The sequence below is a fragment of the Hoplias malabaricus genome, chromosome 17 (assembly GCF_029633855.1).
Source record: "Hoplias malabaricus isolate fHopMal1 chromosome 17, fHopMal1.hap1, whole genome shotgun sequence".
Classification (NCBI taxonomy): Eukaryota; Metazoa; Chordata; class Actinopteri; order Characiformes; family Erythrinidae; genus Hoplias; species Hoplias malabaricus.
Window position 1 is genome coordinate 18,816,950 of NC_089816.1, and position 25,711 is coordinate 18,842,660.

The window sequence follows — 25,711 nt, forward strand, 5'->3', positions numbered from 1 at the left end:
TTGCCAAAGCATTAATACAATATCATGGAACATTAAGAGTATCACAACTTTTTTTATATTATTATTATTAATATAATAATTAACAGCGATCTTGTAGAACTGTAATAATAAAAAGAACCAGTTAAAACAGTATATGTAATAATAAATAAATAAATAAAATGAAATTATAATAAAAAATGAATGGTGAGAATGGTAACAGACAGGGCAATTTTGTGTTTGTGTTTCTCTCACTGTCTCTCTCTCTCTCTGTCTCCCTCTCTCTCTCTGAGTGAGTGATGGTGTGTGAGTGAGAGCGCGTTCTATGGACGTTGTGTTTGTGAGAGCGTTTGAATTCTATTTTCAACTTTATTTTCTTCTTTTGTGTTAGTTTTCTCTGGGTTTCTGGGCTGTTATGAGTGTAGTTTGTTGAACTGTGCACCGTTCTGTTAGTAGAGGGCTAGCGCGGGAAGGTTTTTGCTCCGTCTCTGTGGCGGGGTGTGGGAATGGCGTCTCACCTGAGCGGTCAGGCCCCGTCCCTCTCGCTCCGTAACGGGGTTCGGTGCGAGGCAGACCCTGCTCTGTCTGTGGAGAATGTGCTGTTAGCGGTTGGGGAGCGGGTGAGGTGTGAGAACATTGTCTCGGCGTCGCGGATGAATAAGGCCGTGGTGGTGTTCGTGAGGGAGCAGGAGTTGGTCCACAAACTAATCGAGTACGGACTCAAGGTGAGTGGAGAGTTTTATGCGGTTGCTCCGCTGGTTTCTCCCGTCTCGAGTGTGACGGTTTCTAACATTCCCCCGTTTATACCTGACGGCGCGTGGCCGGGGATGTGAGAGCGATTCCACTGAACTGTAAACATCCTGCTTTGCAGCATGTGATGTCGTTCAGGAGGCGTGTCCTCATGTTCCTGAATGAACTGTCTCTGAATGTATCGTTCAGAGTGGTTTATGAGGGAAAATCATACGTGCTCTACGCAAGTACTGGCAGCATGAGGTGTTTTGAGTGTGGAGACATAGGGCACAAAAAGATGGCTTGTCCACATAAACCAGAGAGTAACGGTGCAGGGCCTGTTCCAAGCACGAGCACTGGTGCCGGGGAGGACAGGCCGACATCTGGGGCTGACGTTTTGAACGTCAGCGGTGTTTATGTGGGAGGGGCTACAACTGGAGAAGGGGAAGGTGCAGAGGTGAGTGGTGTTCCTGTGGGAGGGGCTACAGCTGTAGATAGAGAGAGGTTTTTGTGAGAGTATCAGTGGAAGAGGCCAGGGCTGGAGAAGGTGACGGTGTTGCTGTAGGAGAGAATGAGGTAGGGGCTGTGGGTACAGAGGGTGTAGGTGTAGAGGTGAGTGGTGTCACTGCAGGTGGTTCTGGGATGGGGGTCACTGCTGGAGTAGGTGAAGGTGTTCAGGTTTCTGGTGTTGTTGAGAAGAATATGGAGGACGGTAATAATGTGGTTCAGTCTGGTGAGGCTCAGGCCTCTCCGGAGCTGAGTGCAGGTGCAGTGAGTAGTGGTGTGTCTTGTGCAGAGGTGGAAGCTGCTGGAGAAGGCCAGGCGGCTGATGGTGAGGTGTTGGATATGGAGGTGAGTCAGGGAAGGGAGGATGATGCTCTCTCTGATGTCTCTGACATGTTTTCTCAGGCTGGGGAGGACCGGCCACTCCACACGCTCGGTGAGATTAACGAGTTCTTAGATAAAACGTTTGGCAAAGTGGTTGATGTGGTTGAAATCTTTCCTGATGTAGATAAGTTCATTGCTTCTGTGGAAAGGCTGCGCAGAACGGCCAGCTTTGATGAACTGAGTAAACAAAACTGACTAAGGCTCTGTGCGTTTACGCGAGAGCATCCTCAGCTAGAGTTAACTGGGGTAAGTCAGAGAGCTTTATTTTGGGACGATGGCAGGGAAGGGGGTTCCCGATGTTGCCAGAAGGCTTACTGTGGGGGGTACAGGGCCTATCTGGGTGTGTTTTTAGGTACTGAGAGGTACAGAGAAAAGAACTGGGAGGGGGTAGTGGAGAAGGTATGCGCTAGGTTATCTAAATGGACCTGGGTCCTGCCCCGGCTGTCCTACAGGGGGAGAGTTCTGGTCGTTAATAACCTGATCGTCTCCAGGCTGTGGCACAAGTTCCTGGTGCTGGATCCACCTGCCTCCCTTGTGTCGGAACTACAGCGGAAGACTGTGGACTTTTTCTGGAGTGGACAACACTGGACCCGCGCCTCTGTTCTCTATCTGCCGGTGAGTGAGGGAGGGCAGGGGCTGATAGACTTACCCAGCCGTATCCTGGCATTCAGGCTGCAGACGGCTCAGAGACTGCTGTACGCGTTGGGTTTGGCATGGACTGCTACAGCCTGTGCCCTCCTACGACGCGTGGAAAACCTAGAATATGACAGACATTTGTTCGTTCTGCAGCTGACTGAGATGAACCTGGCTGGAACAACAGAGTTTTACCAGTCTGTCCTGAGAGCCTGGACCTCGGTCATAAAGGCCACCAGGACTGAGGCTGAGGTCCTTCCCTCTATTGAGGAGGAGCCCCTGTTCTTCAATCCCCTGATCCAGACCAATGTACTCTCTGCTCCGAGCCTTCGATGGAGATTCCGAAGAGCTGGCATCACAAAGCTGGGCGACTTGAGAGTGCAGGGGGGCTGGAAGTCGACGGAGGACTTGAGAACAGAGACTGGGGTGTTGTCCACTCGACTACTGCAGAGGGTCCTGAGGGAGGTCGCCTTGGCACTGCCCTCCACCTTCAGGGAAGCTCTTAATCGTCCCACAGTTGGAGAGGAGAGGTCCTTTCCCTCTCTCCACATCTGTCCTAACACCGCAGAGCATTGTGAAGAAGAGGGAGCACTCCTGACCTTCACAGTGCCTCAACTTCAGACCTTTGATGACATCTCGAAAAAGGCACTGTATGCTGCGTGTGAAGGTCCGGCACAGGACCTCTCTCTCCGGACTGAAGGAGTCGAGATGGTCGGGTCTGTTGGCGTCGGGCTCTTCTCCACGAGGCTGCTGGAGATCCCTGTACAAACCTCCAATAGAGAAAGCGGGTGGGGGACCTGCAGTGGAGGGTGGTGCATGGAGCTGTGGCCACAAACAGATACATAGCGCATATTGACCCCACTACAGGGAGCGGGTGTCCGTTCTGCAGCAGTGAGGAGACAGTGGAGCACCTGTTTTAAAAGTGCGGGAGGTTGGAGGGGATGCTGGCGCTACTGAAGCAGTGGTCTGCTCGATTGGGGGTATTATGGACAGACAGTCTTTACGTGTTTGGACCCAGGTACAGGGCTAATGACAGAAATAAGCTATGCCTCCTGAACTTCCTGATAGGGCAGAGGAAGCTGGCTGTGTGGCTGTCGCGTAAGAACAGGAAGCCGGGGCGGGGAGAGGTGGACCCCGAACACATGCTCAGAGCTGGTGTTAGGTTCAGGCTGAACGTGGAGATCGCTTTCTTTAAGCTGACCCAGAACCTCTAGACCTTTTATGAAGTGTGGGGTCGGGGGGGGGGGGGGGTGTTGTGTGAGAACAACGAGGGTGAGGCCTTGGTTTTCTCTTTTTAGAGTTTAATTTACTCTTGTCTCTTATTTGTGTTTTTTTGATCTTACTAATTTTTAATGTTGTTTTTCTTAATTTTATCAATTTGAGCAAATTTATTTATTATTTAATTTCTTTTTTCTCTTTTCAAAATTTTGGTGATTAATTGTGTCAATAAAGTAGGTTTGAAGTCTCTCTCTCTCTCTTTCTCTCATTGTCTTTCACTCTGTCTCTCTCTTTCTCAAACTGTCTCTCTCTCTGTCTCGCTCACTGTCTGTCTGTCTCCCTCACTGTCTGTCTGTCTCTCTCACTCTCTCTCTCTCTCTGTCTCCCTTTCTCTCCCTCTCCCCCCTCTCTCTCTCTCCCTCCCTCACTCTTCCTCTCTCTCACTCCCTCACTCTTCCTCTCTCTCACTCCCTCACTATTCCTCCCTCTCTCTCTCTCTCTCTCTCTCTTCCTCTTCCTCTCCCCCCCCCCCCCCCCCTCTCTCTCTCACTCACTCACTGTTTCCCTCTCAATTCAGTTCAATTCAATTCAGATATGCTTTACTGGCATGACAAATATTGAGACTTGGTTTGCCAAAGCTATGTTCAATGTCAGTGGAACACAAAAGAACATTTAAAGTAAATACACTGTAAATGTAACAGGTAAGAACCAGATGCACTCTCTCTCTCTCTCACACTCTCTCTCTCACTGTTTCCCTTTCAATTCAATTCAGATGTGCTTTATTGCCATGACAAATATTGACACTTGATTTGCCAAAGCTATGTTCAATGTCAGTGGAACACAAAAGAATATTTAAAGTAAATACACTGTAAATGTAACAGGTAAGAACCTGATTCTCTTTGTCTCACTCTTCCCATCTCTCAGAACAACTACTGGAGTTCATGCACCAGTTGCCTGCGTTTGCGAACATGACGATGTCTGTGCGGCGGGAGCTGTGTGCTGTGATGGTGTTTGCAGTGGTGGAGAGAGCGGGAACCATCGTCCTGAACGACGGGGAAGAGGTCAGTCATGTCCACTCACAGAGACCACCTCAGTCCTTCCCTCTCTCCTCAGTCCTTCTGAGTCCGTCCCTCAGAGTTGATCTGTGAAATTTGGGAGGGTCACTACTCCCAGAACAAACCTCAGGTGATGAGCAAACATTCAACTTTCATCCCACAGGCAGATGAGAGGAGTTTCAGGGCTGATTTTTATCCCCTCAAGGATGGGATATCAAAAGGTTCTCTGTAAGAAACAGAGAAACAGACCGGACCTCTGCAGACGTGGACATGGGGGGCAGTAAAGTGGATTGTAGCAGAGAATTAAACAGTGAGTAACGACACAGGAATAAAACGTCTGCAGCTCATCTCTTCGCCCCAGTGTAGACGTTCCGGCGAGAGCCCCGTCCTCTCCTCTTTAATGCTCTTTAATGACAGACATGAAAGGGAGTGTCTCTGAGTGTGTGTCCACTGTCCAGAACACCCCGGCGCCGAGCGGCTGGCCTCTGATGTAGTGAAGGGTTAAACTGAGTTTAAATTTGTCTGAGATGGATTACGTGTCTCCATTGAGGACCTTAAGCAAGGAAATGCTTTACTCTGCTTTCGTAATGCCGTTACAATGTTTATTAACCCTTTCAGTGCCATATTTCCTGTAGAGACTCTGGGAGAGTTTAACGTGGCTGAGAGATGTGGGGGGAGGAGGTGGGGGCAAATGTATATATCTATATATACCCAGTGATATCGTCAGGTTGTGAAATAATAATCAAGGCTTTTTGTTTTTGCAGCAGTTTAAAGGAAACACATTCATTAATTTGGGTTATGTTTGTTAAAATCTTTAGTTAAATCCATATTTAACAAGTTTATTCAGTGTGGGGAAATGTAATGATGCCCCTGTAAATAAGTGTGTGTGTGTGTGTGGTGTGTGTGTGTGTGTGTGTGTGTGTGTTTGTCCTGCAGCTGGACTCATGGTCGGTCATCCTGAACGGCTCGGTGGAGGTGACGTATCCAGATGGACGGACGGAGATCCTCTGCATGGGCAACAGCTTTGGCGTCTCTCCCACCATGGAGAAGGAGTACATGAAGGGGGTGATGAAGACGAAGGTGGACGACTGTCAGGTCAGTGCGTACTGGACACACACTCGTTCAGTTTTCACTCGTCCCCATGAAAGTCCAGGTGTAAACACCCCGAGATGCTCTGAGATCAGATTCAGGTTGGATCACTCAGACCACGTTCGGAGGAGCTCAGAGACGGGTCTCGTCCAGGTTTAACACAGGTGTAAACAGAGTGTGTTTTCCGGGTCCGGACGGAAACACAGGTGTTTTTCTGGGGATCAGCGGCCAGACTTTTTCACAGATTCACTGGAATGTTCAAGGAGTGACAGGAATCCCGTGTCTGTGAAACCAGACACGACTCTGTCCCCAGTTTCAACGTCTCTGTTGTGTCCAAACCCTCCTCTGGACAGCAGTGTCTCTGACTGAGGAAGGAAATGGAAATGATGAGCTAAACACCGGTTAACGCCAGGTGTAAACAGAATCCGGTCAGAGTAAATCTAGATACGATCCAGATACTAAACACAGGTTAATGCCAGGTGTGAACAGAGTCCAGTCAGAGTAAATCCAGATATGAAACACAGGTTAATGCCAGGTTTGAACAGGCCCAAAGCTCAATATGACACTGGGGTAACTGTAAATAAACACATACAGTGGAAGAATGTATTCATATAAATATAGAGTACTTTTTAAATGAAAAGAAAGCTAGCTCTTTGGGGTCCGAATCCCTCTCCAATCCATCTTCAGCATACGCATCGGTGTGAATATCCGTCCTGAACTTCAGCACTTTCAGTGCAGAGAAAGAGGCTGAAATATTCTTGTAGTTCTGGCCCAGTTTGGGTCCTCGGGAAGCAGCCTGGTGGGTTTTCTGCTGTCTTTAGCCCAGTGTGGTTTCTCTGACGTAACCGAGTCCCACACAGCCTTTCCCCAGCACTGACGCATCATCTCTCTCTTCTAGTTTGTGTGTATCGCACAGCAGGACTACTGCTGCATCCTCAACCAGGTGGAGAAGAACATGCAGAAGGTGGAGGAGGAGGGGGAGATCGTGATGGTGAAGGAGCATCGTGAGCTGGACCGCACCGGGACCAGGAAAGGACACATCGTCATCAAGGTGAGAACAGAGCACATTGGTCTGATAGGTTTACGCACCCCCCCCCCCCCCCCCCACCAACACACACGCACACCTTCTGGAATCTGATTTCATGCTCTCTTCTTTACTGCAGGGCACGACAGAGCGTCTGACCATGCACCTTGTAGAGGAGCACTCTGTGGTGGACCCCACCTACATCGAGGACTTCCTGCTTACATACCGTACATTCTTGTCCAGCCCCATGGTGGTGGGAAAGAAACTGCTGGAGTGGTTCCATGACCCCAGCCTCAGGGACAAGGTAAAATCTCATTGGTACAAACAGAACCGGCCCAAACCCAAACCGGCACACCTCTAACACTTGTAACTGTGTGAACACGTGTCCAGGTTACACGGGTAGTCTTGCTGTGGGTGAACAATCACTTCAATGACTTTGAGGGAAATCCTGAAATGGCACATTTCCTCGAGGAGTTTGAGAGCAATCTGGAGAGAGAGGTCAGTCACACAAACACACTCTGTTTACTAAACTAGGGCCTGAGTTTCTCCTTTAACTCCCGTCCTGACCTCTGCGTTTTACAACAGTCTGATAAATGATTTATTCACAATTTCCTTGGGGTTTTTATAATAATATGTACAAAGAAGATAAAAAGTGACTGTGTGGTGTATAACTGTAACTCATTATTCAAACATTTTCAACACTTTAATCATTTTACAGCAACTGTGTGTCGTATTAAAATCACATTCTCATTTTATTCAACTAAAAACAACCTAAAAATGAAGCCATGTGAAATGGGAAGAGTTTATTGGGCGCTGCATTCGTTCTGAGCTCCACCAGGAAAAAGCTGCAGAAGACTGTGATGGGTTTGTTCTCTTCTTGGAGATAATACTGTGTCCAAAAGTCCGTGCGAGTGTGGGTTTAGACGTGTTGCAGATGGAGTCAGTGTTAGAGTCGGGAGCAGAGCACAGTAACATTTAATTTTTAGGTTATTTTTTGGTTATATTTTTCATTTTTTATAAAACACAGCAGTTACTGTTAAACAACAAAAGAGCAGAGAATGTTTGACTTAGAGTTATATGTTACATAAACATGTTTTATTTTTATCTTTATCATTTGACCCTCTGATTAAACAGAAAATGTTTGGGCACCTAAGACTGTTAAACATCGCCTGTGCTGCCAAAGCCAAGCTGCGCGTGGTCACCCTGACCAAGCCGTCCCGGGAAGCACCGCTGGCCTTCACTCTGCTGGGCGGCTCCGAGAAGGGCTTCCGTATCTTCATCGACCACGTGGAGCCGGGCAGCAAAGCCGCAGAGGCAGGCCTCAAACGCGGAGATCAGGTATGGCACCAGCACCTCCTCTGAGCTCAGCATCTGTGATATGAGAAAGTCCTTCATTGACAACCAATACATCGCAACCAGGACTAACCTGACAGTGCTGCAGCAGGAGACGGTGCTGTTTATCCGAAACGTTCAGTGCTGGTGTCTCTCTCTGTTTCTCAGGTCCTGGAGGTGAACGGACAGAACTTTGAGAACGTGCAGCTGTCCAAAGCCAATGAGATCCTGAGGAACAATACACACCTGTCCATTACTGTGAAAACAAACCTGTTAGGTAAGACAAGCTCACACAGAACCCAGAGTGAGCTCCATTCACTCTTGGTTCTAGTCTGAGGATTATGAAGAATGTCCCAGTGTTTTAATCCTACCCCCACCCCCCCGCCCTTCTCTCAGTGTTTAAGGAGCTCCTGGCCCGACCAGAGCACGACCAGGAACCTGACCACGAGGAGGATCTGGAGCGGAAAAACGGAGCACCGCACATTCCGAAGATTGGAGACATCAAGAAGGCGAGCCGTTACTCCATTCCCGACCTGGCGGTGGACGTGGAGCAGGTGATGGGACTGGAGAAAGCCAGCAAGAAGGCCAAGGCCAACACTGTGGGCGGCAGGAACAAGCTGAAGAAGATCTTCGACAAAACCCTCACCAGCATTCTGCCGCCCAAGCCATACAAGTAGGTGCCCTCCGTGGCAGTGTGTGTTTCCTGTGAAGACATGGGGAGGGGGGGGTGTAGGAGCTCTGTGTTCTTGTGATTCTTCAACGCAGTAACTGTGTCGTACTCTAAAGTTTGTCTGTATTTCTCTGGCTGTTTTCCAGTGTAATCCAGTGGTTTATATGTTCAGTGTAATGTTAACTGAAGAGGTCAGAGGTGAACAGCTCTGGTAGAAATGTTCAGCAGGGTGATGATGAAAGCTTGTGCGGGGGTAGGTTTTCTGTGAAGTGAGAAGAGGCTCTGTAACGTCTGTGATGTCTTACAGTGATGTGGGTGTAGGTCAGTCTCAAGACGACAGCATCGTGGGCCTGAAACAGTCCAAACAGATTCCTCCGACTCTGCCGGTCAGTGGAAACCTGTCGTCCAGCAACCCTGACCTTCTGCAGTCCCACCATCGCATTCTGGACTTCAATAACCAGCCTGGTGAGTACACACTGGATGGGGTTGGGGGCGGTGGGGCAGTGACTTTTAAGAGAAGGGTCTGGAACAAACGCACAGACCAGTTCAGGCTGCTCTCTCCCAGTACCTGGTCATTATTTACACAGCATAGGTTCTGCTCCACTCAGCTCACACTCTCCTTCATATCTTGCAGGGGCAGCCCCCGTGAGTGACTATAATCTCTGGGTATAGAGGGGTCGTGCTCTGGTGTGGTGCTCTGTCTCTGGGGGGTCTCTGCTCCGGTGGATAATCCGGCTCTGTTTATTTTTATGGGTTTGGGGCAAAAATCAAAGCTTCTTCAAAGGAACATGGTAATTCTGTGAATGCTGTCTGAGTAGCACTGAGCCTGACGCCACGTGGTCCCTCGGTCTCTCGCTGGGGGATGGTGCTGTGGTTGGGTGTATTTGTGGAGAGGTTGCTTTAATCTTAACACCAGTTGAGAGCGGACACATTGAGTGAGTTAATAAGGCCGCATCCGGTGATCAATTCAGCTGTTTACTCCTGTTTTTAGTGGTTCATTGATCTGGTTAAATCATCCATGACCCTCCCCCTCTAATCCACTCCATCTCTTCCATTTGCTGATTGATTCCCTGTCTGTGAACCATTCTGTTTTTCCTACAACAGCAACAGCTTCTCAGCTAAAGAACTCCTGAATGGTGGTGTTCTCTCTGAATGGACCGTACTCACAGTAGTGACCAGGGCCCGGGTCAGACTTGTGTTGTGGTTCAGATGAGGGCTGGTGGTGTTTAGAGGGGTCTTCGGTGTCTAACTCCCTTCGCTGTCCTCCGCAGACATGTCGGACCAGGTGCTGCGGGTCTTTAAGGCAGATCAGCAGAGTCGCTACATCATGATCGGGAAGGACACTACGGCCAAAGAGGTGGTGGCTCAGGCGATCCGTGAGTTCGCCCTGACCGCTGCCCCTGAGGCGTATTCCCTGTGTGAGGTGTCCGTCACTCCTGAGGGGGTCATCAAACAGCGCCGGCTCCCGGAGCAGCTCTCCAAGCTGGCCGACCGGATCCAGCTCAGCGGCAGGTCTGACAAACACACACACACTCACTCACTCACACACACACACACAAACTCTCTCACACACAAACTCTCTCACACACACACTCACTCACTCACACACACACAAACACACAAACACACACACACACTCACTCACACACAGTGGAACAGAGAGCAAGCATTGTAATTTAATAGAGATTCAGTGAATTCTGTCAGTGGTCAGCACTTCTCTAAGCTATAGTCCAGAACCAACTCTCCATCTGTAAAATCTCCAGCTGCAGCAGAGATCACATTTGTTTTTATCTGACTCACGACGGCGGCTCGTAAAATTACGGCTCGTAAATACGCGCGAAGAGGTTCAAACACTCCTTGGATCGGTGGCCGACGAAAGAATCCAGCGAGAGCTGGACGCTGCAACAAGGAAGGAACAAACTCTACTGATCTGTCTGAACTGATGACGGAGCCGTGTTCAGTCCCAAGCAACAACAACAACAACACGCCAATACACCATTGAGTAAACACCGCTTAACGTTACTGCCGCCGTTGTTGTGGTTTCCAAAGTCCACCGTTCCCCTTAGAGACGACACCCAATACATTTCAGGGGGGAGCTGTGGGAGAGGAAAACCAACCAGGGACCAATCAGAGAGTAGAGTCCAGTAGAAACAAGCAGAGTCCAGTAGAGTAGGTACCATGCAGTGGAAAAGCACTGTTGTAGTCTGGGGTTATTCTTTAATATTCTTTATTCTTTAATTCTTTAAATAAATTCCTCTTTTCCTTTACAGCAGTCCTTAATTCTCTGAGTGAAAGTGAGCAGTTTATTCAGTGAAATGTGACAGCGCTGTTGGGTGTAGTGACAATAACATGCTCCCACATCCCTGCTGCTGGTGCAGCAATAACTCCAGAGAGACTCACCCACCTCTTTGTCCTCTCTTGTCCCCAGATACTACCTGAAGAGCAACATGGAGACGGAGACGCTGTGTTCGGACGAGGACGCTCAGGAGCTGCTGAGGGAGAGTCAGATCAGTCTCCTTCAGCTCAGCACTGTGGAGGTGGCCACGCAGCTGTCCATGCGAGCCTTTGAGCTGTTCTGTGCCATCGAGCCCACCGAGTACATTGATGACTTGTTTAAGCTCCGCCCACGAGCCGCCGGACCCTCCAGCCTCAAACTCTTCGAGGAGGCCATCAACCGCGAGACCTTCTGGGTGGCCACTGAAGTGGTGAGGGAACCCAACCAGCTCAAACGAATGAAGATCGTCAAACACTTCGTCAAGATTGCGCTACACTGCCGAGAGTGCAAGAACTTCAACTCCATGTTCGCCATCATCAGGTGAGATGCAGAGAGAGAGACAGCTACCTTACTTCTGGAGTTAGACATATCTGGGAGCAGAATCAGAAACAGGGGCGTGACACTGAGGGGTTTCTGAGGGGTTTCTTTTGGTTTGTTCAAATGTGTTAGTTCAAGTTTTCTCCCGTTTTCCATCACATTTATCCCTCCTCTCTGTAGAGCAGAGTTCCTGCCCTCTCCCACTACTCCGTCTGATTCCAGTCAGAGCTCAGTGTCCCAGGCACACCTGGAGTGGCCGAGGCTCAAGCTGCAGCTTCTTTATCAGACGTTCATTTGACTGACGTCAGATATGGCTCTAGGTCTAATTTTTGTGTGTGTTTACAGTGGTCTGAACCTGGCGCCCGTGTCCAGGTTGCGAGGCACATGGGAGAAACTGCCCAGTAAGTATGAGAAGCTCTTCAGTGACCTGCAGGACCTGTTCGACCCGTCCAGGAACATGGCCAAGTACCGCAACGTCCTCAACAGTCAGAACCTGCAGCCGCCGATCATCCCTCTTTTCCCCGTCATCAAGAAGGACCTTACCTTCCTCCACGAGGGTGAGACACGTTACTGATTTATCATTCAGTTTCTCAGTGCTGTTGTCTGCTGTGTGTTTACAGTGTTTCAGACGCTTGCTTTTTGTTCTCTGAGCTCAGACCTGCTGTGAGATACATGGCCTCTCTGCTCTGTACAGGTAACGACTCAAAGGTGGACGGCCTGGTGAACTTTGAGAAGCTGCGGATGATCGCTAAGGAGATTAGACACGTTGGACGGATGGCTGCGGTGAACATGGACCCTGCACTGATGTTCCGCACCAGGTGAGTGTCCAAACACGGCCTCGTCTCCGCGAACCCCTGACACATCCATGTGTGTCCACCCTCGGGTTGAGAGTTAAACACACACACTCACACAAACACACGCTCATACACCCAAACACACGCTCACACACGCTCACACACACACACACGCTTGCACACTTAGACCAACACCACCCACCCACCCCCCAAAACAGACACCAGTTTTCACAGGTCTCTGCAGGTGTGTGTGTGTGTGTATAATGCCTCTCTGTGTCTGTTTCTGTCTGTGACTGTCTCTCTGTGTCTGTGACTGCATCTCTTTCTGGCTGTGTCTGTTATTCCTAGGTGGTCTATACACATTCAATAAAGTGATTTCTCTAATCTAAGTATCCTTTGACCAGTATGTATTGTCCTTCTTTGTCTTTAATTTGTGAGGAGAGCTGGAAATTCACTTTGTTAGACAATAAAATGGCAACTCCCCTGGATTTACCTTGTGTGTATGATGAAAAATACACATTTTTAAAACCCCATTTTACACAGTTTTTCATTCTCAATGATAGAAAGATGTGTTTCTTGCCAGAAAATTATATCTTGTTTTTCTCTTTTCATTTTAGCAAGGGCTTTGCTTCTTTTTATGGGCTTATGCAATCCATTAACATTAAGGAAAATTACCTTATATATTTGTTTCATTTCTGCCATTGGTATATAAAAGAAAAAATGCCTGATTTCAGGATGCTCTAAGAAACAAATGGGGGTCTGCAAAACAAAAAAAAAAAGAAAACACATCTGAACATGTAACATACGTGACTTCCATGAACAAAGTGCATGTCCCCCTCCAATGTGGTGAGGAGAGTCCCTAGGGCCCCAGGGGCTCCTCGCAGTGCTGCACATCTTCTCCTGTCCATCGTCGCAGAACTCTCGGAGAAAGCATGCCAATTCCCAGCGCAACAGTCATCTATAATACTCATGTTTTGCAGAGGAATACTTCAGAAATTTACTGGGTGCTGTTACTGTTGTGCTTCAACCCCTTTCATTTGTGTTTCCCGCGTCTATCCTGATGCGCCGTGTATTCCTCCCCATGGGGTAACACTCGGTTTGGATTTGAGGGAGGTATTTTCAGTTGGTTTATCCACCGTTTCTGACCTGTTCTTCTTCCTCATGTCATCCATCGCATCCAGTGCATTGTTGTAAATCACGGGACCATTCTCATAAAACACACAGAGTTTAAATGGATACATGGTCTGAAAACGAAGCCCCTTCTCTTTTAAGATCTTCCTGATTGGGTTGTATGCTTTACGTTTAACGAGGATGTCACTGGGGTAGTCTTGATTGAAATACACTCGTCTTCCTTTCAGCTGTATCACTTTTTTACCCCATGCAGAGCGGAGTACTCGCTCCTTCATGGTGTACTCCAAGAAATGAATCATGATGGATCTGGGGTTGGAGCTTTGTGGTGGTTTAGGGCCGAGTGAACGGTGGCAGCGCTGTATGCCCAGGGTGACGTATCCCTCTGTGAGGGATAATTCAGTTTTTATGAAGTTCTCTATGAATTTCTGCAGGTTGTCACCTTCCTCTCCTTCTATAATCCCATGGATGCGGATATTGTTCCTACGTGAACAGGCTTGCAGGTCAGTCAAGCGTGTTTGAAGGTCTTCTTGTAACTGGAGAGTGTGGTTCAGTACGTCTTTGACGTCCATGTTAAATTCCTCCACCTCGGTTATTCACTGCTCTGCCTCCTCGACTCTATTCCTTACGTCTCTCAGGTCCGCAACAATGTCATCGAGTCTTTTACCCATTTCTCTCCTAAACACAGACATTTCCTTTGTTATGAGCCCGGTCTGGTCTGTAATTTCTTTTTTAAGAATCGTCTGAATTTCTTTTATCTCTGTGAGGATATTAGCCCCCATAGCTTCCATAGCTTTGTCTACTGTTAGCTTGCTATCCTCCATGGTCTTTTTTGGTGAAACAGCAGTGTCTTTCATATTTTCTTGTTGGATTCCTCTTGTCTTTCTCTTGCTACCCCCTAACATCCTATTATGAATGTTAAGAACAAAGTTTTACTAAGTTAATTGTCCAGGGTTAGCTAGACCGTCTGTGAGCTTGGAACTTATGCTGGCATTTGCTTCTCCACCATCCGGAAGTACATGTGTCTGTCTCTGTGTCTGTGTCTGCATCTGTTTCTGTCTGTGTCTGTCTCTCTGTGTCTGCATCTATCTCTGTCTGTGTTTGTCTCTGTCTGCATTTGTTTCTGTCTGTGTATGTGTCTTCGTCTGTTTCTGTGTACATCTGTGTCTGATTCTGTCTGTGTCTGCGCCTGTGTGTGTGTCTGCATCTGTCTCTCTGTGTCTGCGTCTGTTTCTGTCTGTGTCTCCGTCTGTTTCAGTCTGTGTCTGTCTCTGTCTCTCTGTGGCTGTGCCTGTGTCTGCATCTGTTTTTGTTTCTGTGTGTGTCTGTGTCTGTTTCTGTCTGTCTGTTCCTCTCTGACTGTGTCTGTCTCTGGCTGACTGTCTCTGACTGCCTCTGTCTGTGGCTGTCTGCCTCTGTATATCTGACTGTGTCTGTTTCTGTCTGATTGTCTTTCTGTCTCTGAGTCTGTCTCTCTGACACAGACTGTGTCTGTCTCTGTCTGACTGTGGGCCTCTTGTGCTGCTCACTTTGTTACTCTGTCTTTCTCTCATCGTCTAAGCATGTCTCCCTCTCTCTGCTTTCCTCACACCCCTGCCTGACTCTGTCTCTCCCTCTCCCTATGTCTCTCTCTCTCTCTCCTCCCTCTTTGCTCCGCCCCCACATGCCTGTGGCTCTTACAGGAAGAAGAAGTGGAGGAGTTTGGGGTAAGTGCGGTGATTTTGGACCCTCAGCCCCATTGCCTCCTCGCTCGCACGCACTCCTCCCTTCTCTTGTCTTTTTCTGCATACTATAATCCTTCCTTTTTTCTGTTATTCGTTCTGTCCATTCTGGTTTTATTTGGAGCGTCTGAGAGTGAGACTGGGATCACTTTTGCTACTTTGGGTCATTAAAAAAAAAAACGTGTTTATAAAAGCATTGAACTCCCCCCCCTTCACTAATGTAGCCCCCTGCACTGATCCTGCCTCACCCTGCACTAACCCCGCCACCTGCACTACTCTTCACTGACTCTGCCCTGCCCTTCACCAACCCTGCCCCATTCTTCCCCCCTCACACACTCTGTTCTGCTCAAAGCCAACTGAAGAACTCATTACTGTGACCTATTTTAGCAAAAATGATTTAATCCTTTAGTCTCCGTCAGTGCGCCCCTGAGCTGCATGTCTCCTCCAGGTGTATGTTCAGTTCGCTGTGTTCTTTTTGTTTGGAGTTCACAGCTTTTTAAAGTACCCTTTAAAAGATTCAGATAAGGAGTCAGTACACTCATTATTTCATGTGTTCAGTTATGAGTCAGTTCTATCATTTCTTTTATTACAGCAGTTTATTTTCTTCTTTCTGTGTGTGGGCCTGTGTGTGTGGGCCTGTGTGGGTGGGGGGTTTAGATGTTATGATTTATCTTTATTTCTCTAACCGCACCCACCCTCAGCCTGCGTTAACACCCCCCACCCCCTGCCGCGTCTGACTGCCTGAGATGCATGGCATGATCTAAAACTAAGATGAATGCGATTTGCTGCATGTTTGTTTCTGACAGCGTTGTCTGATTTTTACCTGGACACATCCCCTCTGACGTCCTCACGCTGTGTGTGTGTGTGTGTGAGTAGGTCTCTAAGCCAGGGCAGTGCCAACGCAGCCGTGCTGGACGTGACCCAGACCGGGGGGCATAAGAAGAGGGTGAGGAGGAGCTCCTTCCTCAATGCTAAGAAGCTGTATGAGGACGCACAGATGGCCCGAAAGGTGAAGCAGTACTTATCCAACCTCACCCTGGAAACCAATGAGGAGAGTCTTCAGACACTGTCGATACAGTGTGAACCCTCCATTAACACACGTGAGTGTCCTTCACAAACACACACACACACACACACCCACACCTAAACACACACACGTCCTGTTGCACACAGTTGAGGTTGATCCTGAGGACAGCACCATTCAGAGAGACTCATTCCATACTCAGGACCCTGTAAACAGAGCAGATCTGACATATTTCATTAGCGACCAGTTTAGATCACTGACTCACACAAACCCCTAGTGACACTTTGTGCTGTTGTTCTGCTCATTGTTCCATCCACTGTGGGTTCTCCAGCTGTTCCGAAGGGCTCAGGGGACAGAAAGAGGCCCGACACGTCTCCAGTGGTGGCGCGAGCAGCGGCTCACCAGCGGCAGCAGCTCCAGAAATCCAATCAGGCCCTGCAGGTCCCCGCCGTCGCCCTCTACCCGTCCCGCAAGAAAGTACCTGTCAAAGACCTGCCACCCTTCGGTAAGACACAGGACTCAGGAACAGACTCAGGTTCAGACTCAGTGTTAGGCTCAGGAACTGACTCAGGTTCAGACTCAGGGTTAGACCCAGGAACATACGCTGCTGAATACAAAGTCACACACAGAGATACTGCACTCTGTCAAATAAAATCAAACAGGAATATAGTCCACTGCAATGTGGCTGTGTAGCGAAAGCTGTGAGGGAATAAGGAGTGAATACAGTGTGAATGCGGTGTGAAAAAGGAATGAATACAGTGTGAATAAAGAGTGAATGCAGTGTGAATAAGGAGTCAATACAGTGTGAATGCGGTGTGAAAAAGGGATGAATAAAGAGTGAATGCAGTGTGAATAAAGAGTGAATGCAGTGTGAATAAGGAGTCAATACAGTGTGAATAAGGAGTGAATGCAGTGTGAATAAGGAGTGAATAAGGTAAGTAAGTAAATCAGACTGAAGGTAAAGGTCAGGGTAAAACTCAGGATTACACTCAGGTTTAGACTCAGGTTCAGACTCAGTGTTAGACTCAGGAACAGATGCTGCTGAATACAATGTCAGACACAGAGACACGGCACTCTGTCAAATAAAATCAAACAGGACTATAGTCTGCTGTAATGTGGCTGTGTAGTGAAAACTGTGAGGGAATAAGGTGTGAATGCGGTGTGAATAATGAGTGAATGCAGTGTGAATAAGGAGTGAATACATTGTAAATACAGTGTGAATAAGGAGTGAATAAGGAGAGAATACATTGTGAATACAGTGTGAATAAAGAGTGAAAAAAGAGTGAATGCAGTGTGAATAAGGTAAGTAAGTAAATTAGACTCAGGGTAAAACTCAGGGTTAGACTTGGTAAAACTCAGGATTACACTGAGGTTCAGACTCAGGTTTAGACTCAGAGTAAGACTCAAGAACAGACTCGGGTTCAGACTCAGGAACAGATTCAGGGTTAGACTCAGGAACAGACTCAGGTTTAGACTTAGGAACAGACTCAGACTGAGGAAAAGACTCAGGTTCAGACTCAGGGTTAGACTCAGGTTCGGACTCAGGGTTAGACTCAGGTTCAGGCTCAGGAACAGACTCGGGTTCAGACTCAGGGTTAGAATCAGGAACAGATGCTGCTGAATACAAAGTCAGACACAGAGATACTGCACTCTGTCAAATAAAATCAAACAGGAGTATAGTCCGCTGTAATGTGGCTGTGTAGTGAAAGCTGTGAGGGAATAAGGAGTGAATACAGTGTGAATAAGGTAAGTAAATCTAACCCTAGCACTTTTCTAGAGCAAGCCACAAAGTGCTTCACAATTCAATATAATTAAAGATCTTTATATATATATATATATATATATATATATATATATATATATATATATATATATATATATAATGAAACAGGAAAAACACTTAGAGGATCTTAAGGGCCCTCAGGCTAGAACTGGTGTGATTTGCTCACTAAGATTTTTTCTGGTGAGAAGACGGCTGCTGCATTTTAAACAAGCTGCAGGTGAGCCACGTCCCTGTGATGCATACAGGTGGACAGGGTCTTACAGTAATCCAACCAGAAGGAGATAAAAGCATCAATGAGTTTTTCAGTGTCCAAAAAGGGCAGATCATTTCTAACCTTAGTGATATTTCTAAGGTGAAGGAAGCACGATTGAAGAAGCTTGAAGTGTAAAGTTGAGGTGAGGGTCAAAGGTCACACAAAATTTTCAACCAAAGGGTAAGGGTTAGGTGTGAATACCGTGAGGTCAGTGCTGAGTTAAATCGGAGACTCTCCACAGGCACCAGCTCCCCACAGTCTCTGAAGAAGATACTCTCTCTGTCGGAGGAAGCGAGCGAGAGACACAGGAAACAGGCGGACGATGCAGTGTCCAACGCTTCGTCTCAGCTGTCCTCTCCACCCATGTCTCCACACAGCTCTCCCAAGAAAGGTGACCCTGGGTTACACACTGCCCCCTTTTTCTGCTGTTTATAGTCACTGCAGCATTGTTGCCCCCTGGTGGTGGGCCAGTGAAGTCTGAGTGCAAGATTAGAGAGAGTCTTAAAGTCACACACAACACAGTTCATATCTCTTTCTCTCTCTCTCTCTCTCTCTCTCTCTCTCTCTCTCTCTCTCTCTCTCTCACACACTCACACACACACACACACACACACACAGTTTTAAGTAGCGCATGCTGGTGCTGACTGTCATCTAGTGGTGAAAGCATTTCATGCATGTTCCCAAAGTTCCACAATATCCTTATCTTTTTGAATAGAGCTCTTTTTCAGCGTCACTCACCTCCTGATATTTCCACACAGCCACTGTGTCTCTGAGGAACCAAAGTGTGAGGAGCTTTACCTCTCACTGTAAAAGAGCTTCAGGTAAAAAAACTGGACCAATCGGAGGCCAGCACCGATCAGGGAGAGTCCCCACATCAGGAATGCCACATCAGCTTTTAGTTTAACATGAGTTTATATGTCCTCCCTCTGTTGCTTACAGCGCCGTTCTCACAGGCAGTGGGACCCTGATTCATTGTTTTAAACGCTTCTGATTGACCTGAAACCAGTGGAGAGATGTCTCACCAACTTTTAGGAATAAATCCACTGTTTTCTGGTGTGGTGTTTGTAAACGCACTGCCTTCACACACTGCAGCCTCAGAAAAGCAATGCAAGATTTAGAGTAAAATCAGGACCTTTCCTGAGGTTTGGGTGGACTCTCCCTGTGGCGGCGGCGCCACTGTGCTGTAGCTGTAGAAGGTGGGGGCTCTGGTCGGTCAGTAGAGCAGCTGAGGGAGAGTCTGCCATTGAGGAAACTCTTGAGGGGCTGCGTTTCTGAATGGCGGACTCTGTGTTGTAGATCAGTCCAGACGCTTGTGTTGTGCTGAGTGCTAGATGTGCTGTGTTTTCTCTCAGAGAGCTGTGCCGGGCTGCACTAATTATAAACCTGTTTCTGTGACACTCTGTAAATGTCTGCATTAACAGAATGCATCAGAACTCCTCCCCCAGCAGGATAACCCCTCCATTACATTTAACCAGGGCAGTGTTAGAGGCTGGGGGTCTTCAGCTGTTACAGAAATCAACAGCTGTCCACATCGTGCAGCCCTAACACTCCAGATGTGTCCCTGGCTTTTTACTAATCCACAGAAATGTTGCACTGTTTTTATTCTGTTGCCTTAAACCTGATGATATCACTCCAACAAAACAACTAACTCCAACACTGCCCCAGTGAAGAGTAACTGTGCTGCTCCGCAGGTTTCGGGCGAGCGGGCGATAACCTGTCGGATTCGGGGCACAGTGAGATTTCGTCCCGTTCCAGTCTCGTCAGCACCTCGTCCTTGGACATGGCGCAGGACGAGAGACGGCAACGTTACGGAGGTGGTGAGGGACACGGTGGACACAGACTGGAGCGGAGAGCGACGGCGGATCCAGACCAGTACAGCCTGGGGTCAGTACTCCAGCAGAACTCAGACCACCCCCTCGCTCTGGTTCTGTTCCAGCTTCCACACAGCATCCGGTCCTCACTCCTCAGTACACACAAACGAAGGTGGAGGAGTGTGTAAACTAAACCCACTCCAGTTACAGCACGCCAAACCACTACAGCACCGGGCAGAACTGCTGTTGTTGTTTTATTATTATTATTAATGTTCTCAGTAGTGTTTTATACAATTTTATATAATTACAATAAACAGTCAAATTTTTTTTTTTCTTTGTAAAAAGTAGACACTGTGTTGTGAGCGAGTGAAGAACAGTGGGTTTCCAGATGTTTCTCCTGATCGTATGGATTTGTTAAATTTACAGCACCCTTCATTTAACATACTGAAGTATTTATTAACCTCTGACACTAGGCACTGGACGATCACCTCAAATAACACTTACCAAGAGAGATGTGGAAAGGGTTAAACCCTTTCTCATATACACACACACACACATGCAAAGGAATAATGGGGCTGGGTTTATTCTGATACAAGGGGTGCTGTTTGTTTGAGTCTAAGTCTTCTGCACAGTGCTGTAGTACCCCAACACCCACCAGGAGTAACCATAACCAGGGGTCAGTTCTGCCCCTCTGTCTCGCTTCTTTTCTCTCTCTCTCTCTCCTTCTCTCTCTCTCTCTCTGTGGTTTATCTCTGGTCAGTTGTTGTTGGTGGTGTGTGTGTTATTGCTGATGTTGGTGTGTCTCCCTCAGGTCATACTCATCCATGCAGGACTGTAGGGGCGTGTACTCGGGAGCGACGGTGCTGTCTTCACCCAGTTCCGAGGAGCTGACCCAGGACCAGGGCGACCGTGTCTCTCTGGACGCTGCAGACTCGGGGCGCGGGAGCTGGACGTCCTGCTCCAGCGGTTCCCACGACAACATCCAGACCATGCAGCAGGGGCGGAGCTGGGAGCTGCTGGCGGAGGGGGCGGGGCTATGGGCGGGGCGAGGCAGCTGGGCGTCGGCCTGTTCATCCCCGTCCTCCTCGGTGGCCTGCTGGGGCGAGGACTCGGAGGGGGACACAGGGACAATAAAACGGCGAGGGGGAAAGGACGTGAGCGCCGACCCCGAGACCAGCAGCATCACGTCCACTGGCTCAGAGGAGTCCAAACAGCACAGCCGCCGCCCGTCTCCCATCACTGCCGGCAACGCCAAAACGGGCATCGGTAAGAACCCTCCACTCCACCCTCACACTGCCACAAGATCCAAGGAAAACAGCAAAGTCATTACCGTTTAGAAATGAAATGCGTTTAATGAGTCGGCACACGTTAACAGTCTTTCTTTTGCACTTAATATTTATGATATTTCAGTGAAGCTCTACACTGGAGGGTAGAGGCCAGGGTTCCTTTAAAAAGAGAAAACGTCATGTTAAATGGAGGATCATTTGCATGTCATGAATATTTATGTAATCTAACATTAGCATCTTTCCCCAGTGTAAATGTGTAAATGTTTGGACTGCAGTGCAGACTAACCCCCCTCCCCCCCTCGCAGCTCGTAAAGATGGGCGTTATCGTGACCCCCCACCCACTCCCCCGGGCTACACGGCACTGACAATCTCGGACGTGACCGAGGCGGCTCACGCAGGTCGGAGGCCTCCCGACTACACCACGGCCCTGCAGCGTTCCCGTCTAGTCACTCACTCGCCCGACTCCCAGCAGCCCCCAGACGCCCGGTGCCCCGTGGAGGACCAGGCCCAGGAGGTGGAGGAGGAGGGTGAGTGCTTGTCTCCCAAACTCAGAGCTCAGAGGAGGAGAGGCCCACACACAGCAGTGCCCCCTAGGCCATGAGGTACACACACCACCCCGGCAGGCAGGTAAAGCTCCCAACCCAGCTCTTCTTCACACACTCACACACTCACACACACTGGGGCTGCACGATACGGACACACTCGCGTCTCTCCGTAGTCGGGGTCATGCTCGTGGTCAGTGGTCCGCTCAAGCGCCACTGGACTGTCTGAAATCTGAGGCCATGTAACAGTCCAGACGCCAATGAATCCTCTCGCTAACCCTGCTGAGCTTCGGGAGGACGGCAGAAACTTTGCAGCTTCTGAGAGCGCTTTTCATTTTCGTGTTTGAGGGATGCGTTTAGATGTGGAGCTCCTAATCTGGACGTGACAAAGACGCAGAGGGAGAACGGGACGGTGGGGGTCTGTCATAGAGACATCGGCAGTTTTCATAACACACTGGACTCATTCTCAGACTCCGAAACAGTCCAAAGCCCGTCCAAACTCATCCAAACACACAGAACTGGACAAGGAGGATCTGAGGCCGGGCAGTGGCTCCACGGTGATGACCACTTCCCAGCGTTTTGTTCCACGTTGGGGCTAAACAAAATATTCATATTTTCCGGATGTATGTGATCACTGTTGACAAACGATATATCGTGCAGACCTAAAACACACACACACACACACACACACACAAAAGCTAATGCACTTATGCTGCTGCAGACTCTCACACTCATTTACACTGCGTGTGTCTCTTGGCGACAAGCCTGTGCTGCATGTAAAAACATCAGAAATCATCCAAAGCCCCCATCACCACCACTAGCCCCCACACCCCCACCCCCCAACCCACCCACATCCCACGCGGTGCATGTGTCACCACAGAGCCCCCAACCATCACTGTGGTGACCCCCTATCACACTGCTCTGCGTTTTGTGTATGTATTGTTTACGTTTGAGTGGATGTGTGTTGTGTTTGTTTTCTGACTGAGATTCTCTTTTCCTGCTTCCAGAGGACGAGCAGGTGTCGGCTGTTTGAGGGGGACAGCGCCCTCTGCTGTTGGACACTGACTGCAATGACCCAAGGTCTAAGAAAAAAAAACTAAAAGGGCGTTCGGAGGCAGACAGACAGCCAGAGCGACCAATCATCATCTCCGTAGTACTGCCTGTCTCTCTCCTCATTGGTGGATTCATCTTCTTTCCCTGCCTTAAGCCATCGTGAGGGTTTTGCCACCCCGGAGCTGCGATACTGTGAAGACAGGAGGAGGACTGGGGCCGGAGAGAGGGACGTCCCCTGGCACTTTGGAAAATCAGACTCTAGCTTAAAGCAGAAAAAAAGACTGAAGATGAACTTGAAACAAACACATATAGCGGTGCGACATTCACGTCAAGAGCAGAGTGCCAAAGACGGCCTCTGACACCCCCGTGGTCCTGCCCCCTCACCCCATCCCCACAAACACCCCCCGCACACACCCACACCCTTTTCGCACAAACACTACAAACTGCTTTTTTTTTCCCTCTGCACTTTTTAAACTCTGTTTTCTAAGATGATGACAGAACTGAGAGCGTCTCTCTGGAACACTGAACTCACACTAACTCTCTGTCTCTCCCTGAGCACCTGTGTGTGTGTATGTATGTGTATGTATGTGTGTGTGTGTGTGTGTGTGTGTGTGTGTGTGTGTGTGTGTGTGTGTGTGTGTGTGTGTGTGTCACTATTCCAGTATTATTTGTACAGACCTGGTGAGCGCAGTGTGTGAAAGCTGATGCTGTTACTGCACTACAGGAGGAAAGGAAGCACAGTGGCAGGACTGTCCTCAGACATTTACCGAATCAGACCAGCAGACTACCCCACTATCTAGGGCACTACAATACAGATATTGTCTTTGGCTCATGGTCTAAGAGGGTCTGAGCACAGAAATGAGACCACTGCAACAAACCCTTGATGGACCACAGAGAGCTGCTCGGGTGATTTCAGAAGAACTGGCCGCCCGCAGCAAGGCATTGAGGGAGAGGGTAGGGGCTCTGGGGAGAGGGAGAGGGTTAAGGTTAAGGCTCTGGGGAGAGTGCGAGGGTAGGGGCTCTGGGGAGAGGGTTAGGGTTAAGGCTCTGGGGAGAGTGCGAGGGTTGGGGCTCTGGGGAGAGGGAGAGGGTTGGGGCTCTGGGGAGAGGGAGAGGGTTGGGGGTAAATCTCCAGGTGAAAAAAAAAATCACGTCCCAAGAGCTGCTGCAAGGTTCTTCACTGATGTTACATCAGGAAGCTGACACTGGAGCACACTGCGATCATCTCATTCACTGCCCCCAGCTCCTCACAGTGAGGTCAGGAGCTCCTCTGCCCTTGTCCCCACTCTCGCTTTTGTTTACGGTGGATGAATATCCAGTTCGAGTCTTTGAGAAGGGAGAAGGGTGAGAAATCTCTGGAGCTGTCATTGGGTTTTTGTCAGTGACAGGACTCCCTCCCATAAAAAGATAAACCCTGACCCCGGCTGTTTAACCCTCCCCCAGACCACAACAGCAGCCCCTCCCTCCATCACCCCAGGGTCCCCTGCTCTGGTCAGTCCCTTCCCCCCGCACCTGTGAGCACCTGCCTATTACTGTGATGCAGCCAGCAAAGAGATGTCTTTCCCAGGTTCTACTTCCTCCCTGATGTGGACTTCATCTCAGAGGGTCTGGGGTAGTGAGACATCACGGAGCGCCATCCGATAGTTGATCTCCAGAGACTTAACCACAGCTGGGGCCACGATCCTGCCCTACCCCAGCTCTGAACAGAGGCTTAGAACCGGAGTGAAACGTCTCAACGGCGGCGATGAGCGCTTCCAGGACGGTGTGAGGAGGGTGTGAACGGACCCAAAGACTGCCGAGCGGATCACAAACTGAGCGACAAGAACAAGTCACTTTTATTGTTTGTTTTTCTCACTGATTTTAGCTGATCACATTGATCAGTGATTAGGAAATTTCCAGGGAAAAGGGGGTGGGGGTGGGGGATTGCAGTGTTTTCCACTGTACCCTGTAATATCACTTCAATGTTTCTTTCTCTTCTGGCTGTAATTTCCTTTAGTTTTTGTAATGGTTGCAATCGTTGGAAAAAAAACAAGGAAAAAAAAGCAAGAAAAGACATTTGTAACAGCGTGGTTCTGAATCATTCACTTCCCTCTGGATTTCTGAAGCTGAGTCAAGTCCTCTTTCGAAAAATAAGTTGCACAAAATGTACAAGCGTAAGATCCAGTGTAGTAGGTAGCGCTGCTACTTTGTTTGATGTGTGATGTCAAGTGAGAAGTGTGCATTTAGCTGGTGAAGATTTTCTCATCCTTAACGACTTTTACCTGTACGTCTTTTACAAAGACACTTGGTGGAGTACGTATCCGTTATTTTCTGTCTTTCTTTCATTTTGTATTTTTAATACAATAATTGTAAATATTGGTTCTATTTTTGTTGAATTGTAGAAATGTACTGTTTATGCCTCAACCTCCAGTTTATATGAAGCTGGGATCAATAAAAGTGACGGAAAGGAATCTATTCCTAGGTTTCAAATGCACTTATTTTATTTTATGGTTTGATTTTGTTTTGTTCCCGTCAAGGTTTTTCTCTTTGGAATATTGTTACGTTAATTGACCTCTGGCACCATCTAGTGTTTGCACAAAATAAGATATGGAAGTAACTTGAAATGTGTATCTCATACTTTTTTAACTGACAGATGTAAGTCAGAATTAATAAAAAGACATCGATACTGACGCCGTGTCTCTCTGAGAGTGTCTTTGTCCGGGACGGATCTCGTCGCTCCTTGGTGTGGACGGAGGGGCGTGTTCAGGTGAGCGGTTTCAGTTGTTTAATGTGTGTTGCAGGGAGGAGTAGCTCTAGTTGGTTCTGACTCAGGAGGCGAAGGCAGTGAATAGTGAAGATTAAATAAAATAAGCGGACAAGGAAACGTGGAATAATAAAAATAAAAATAATA

At 48.4% G+C, this 25,711-nt stretch overlaps 1 protein-coding gene across 5 annotated transcripts in view; it reads left to right on the forward strand.

Moving 5' to 3' along the window:
- Nucleotides 1-25,478, forward strand: part of rapgef2b (Rap guanine nucleotide exchange factor 2b) — a 159,486-nt gene extending 134,008 nt beyond the window's left edge. For 3 of the 5 annotated variants that reach the window (XM_066650085.1, XM_066650086.1, XM_066650090.1), the window contains 21 exons: nucleotides 4,369-4,505; nucleotides 5,436-5,594; nucleotides 6,487-6,639; nucleotides 6,752-6,916; nucleotides 7,003-7,110; nucleotides 7,747-7,950; nucleotides 8,113-8,221; nucleotides 8,341-8,617; nucleotides 8,922-9,079; nucleotides 9,886-10,126; nucleotides 11,043-11,429; nucleotides 11,772-11,983; nucleotides 12,121-12,244; nucleotides 15,031-15,054; nucleotides 15,946-16,169; nucleotides 16,425-16,598; nucleotides 18,371-18,520; nucleotides 19,821-20,013; nucleotides 20,752-21,206; nucleotides 21,532-21,853; nucleotides 22,776-25,478. In XM_066650085.1, coding sequence (XP_066506182.1) covers nucleotides 4,369-4,505; nucleotides 5,436-5,594; nucleotides 6,487-6,639; nucleotides 6,752-6,916; nucleotides 7,003-7,110; nucleotides 7,747-7,950; nucleotides 8,113-8,221; nucleotides 8,341-8,617; nucleotides 8,922-9,079; nucleotides 9,886-10,126; nucleotides 11,043-11,429; nucleotides 11,772-11,983; nucleotides 12,121-12,244; nucleotides 15,031-15,054; nucleotides 15,946-16,169; nucleotides 16,425-16,598; nucleotides 18,371-18,520; nucleotides 19,821-20,013; nucleotides 20,752-21,206; nucleotides 21,532-21,827 — 3,950 coding nt within the window. In that variant the 3' untranslated portion in view covers nucleotides 21,828-21,853; nucleotides 22,776-25,478. The remainder of the gene's footprint in view (nucleotides 1-4,368; nucleotides 4,506-5,435; nucleotides 5,595-6,486; nucleotides 6,640-6,751; nucleotides 6,917-7,002; nucleotides 7,111-7,746; nucleotides 7,951-8,112; nucleotides 8,222-8,340; nucleotides 8,618-8,921; nucleotides 9,080-9,885; nucleotides 10,127-11,042; nucleotides 11,430-11,771; nucleotides 11,984-12,120; nucleotides 12,245-15,030; nucleotides 15,055-15,945; nucleotides 16,170-16,424; nucleotides 16,599-18,370; nucleotides 18,521-19,820; nucleotides 20,014-20,751; nucleotides 21,207-21,531; nucleotides 21,854-22,775) is intronic. The other 2 variants (XM_066650088.1, XM_066650087.1) reach the window with 2 other exon arrangements.
- The last annotated feature ends 233 nt before the right edge of the window (nucleotides 25,479-25,711 follow it).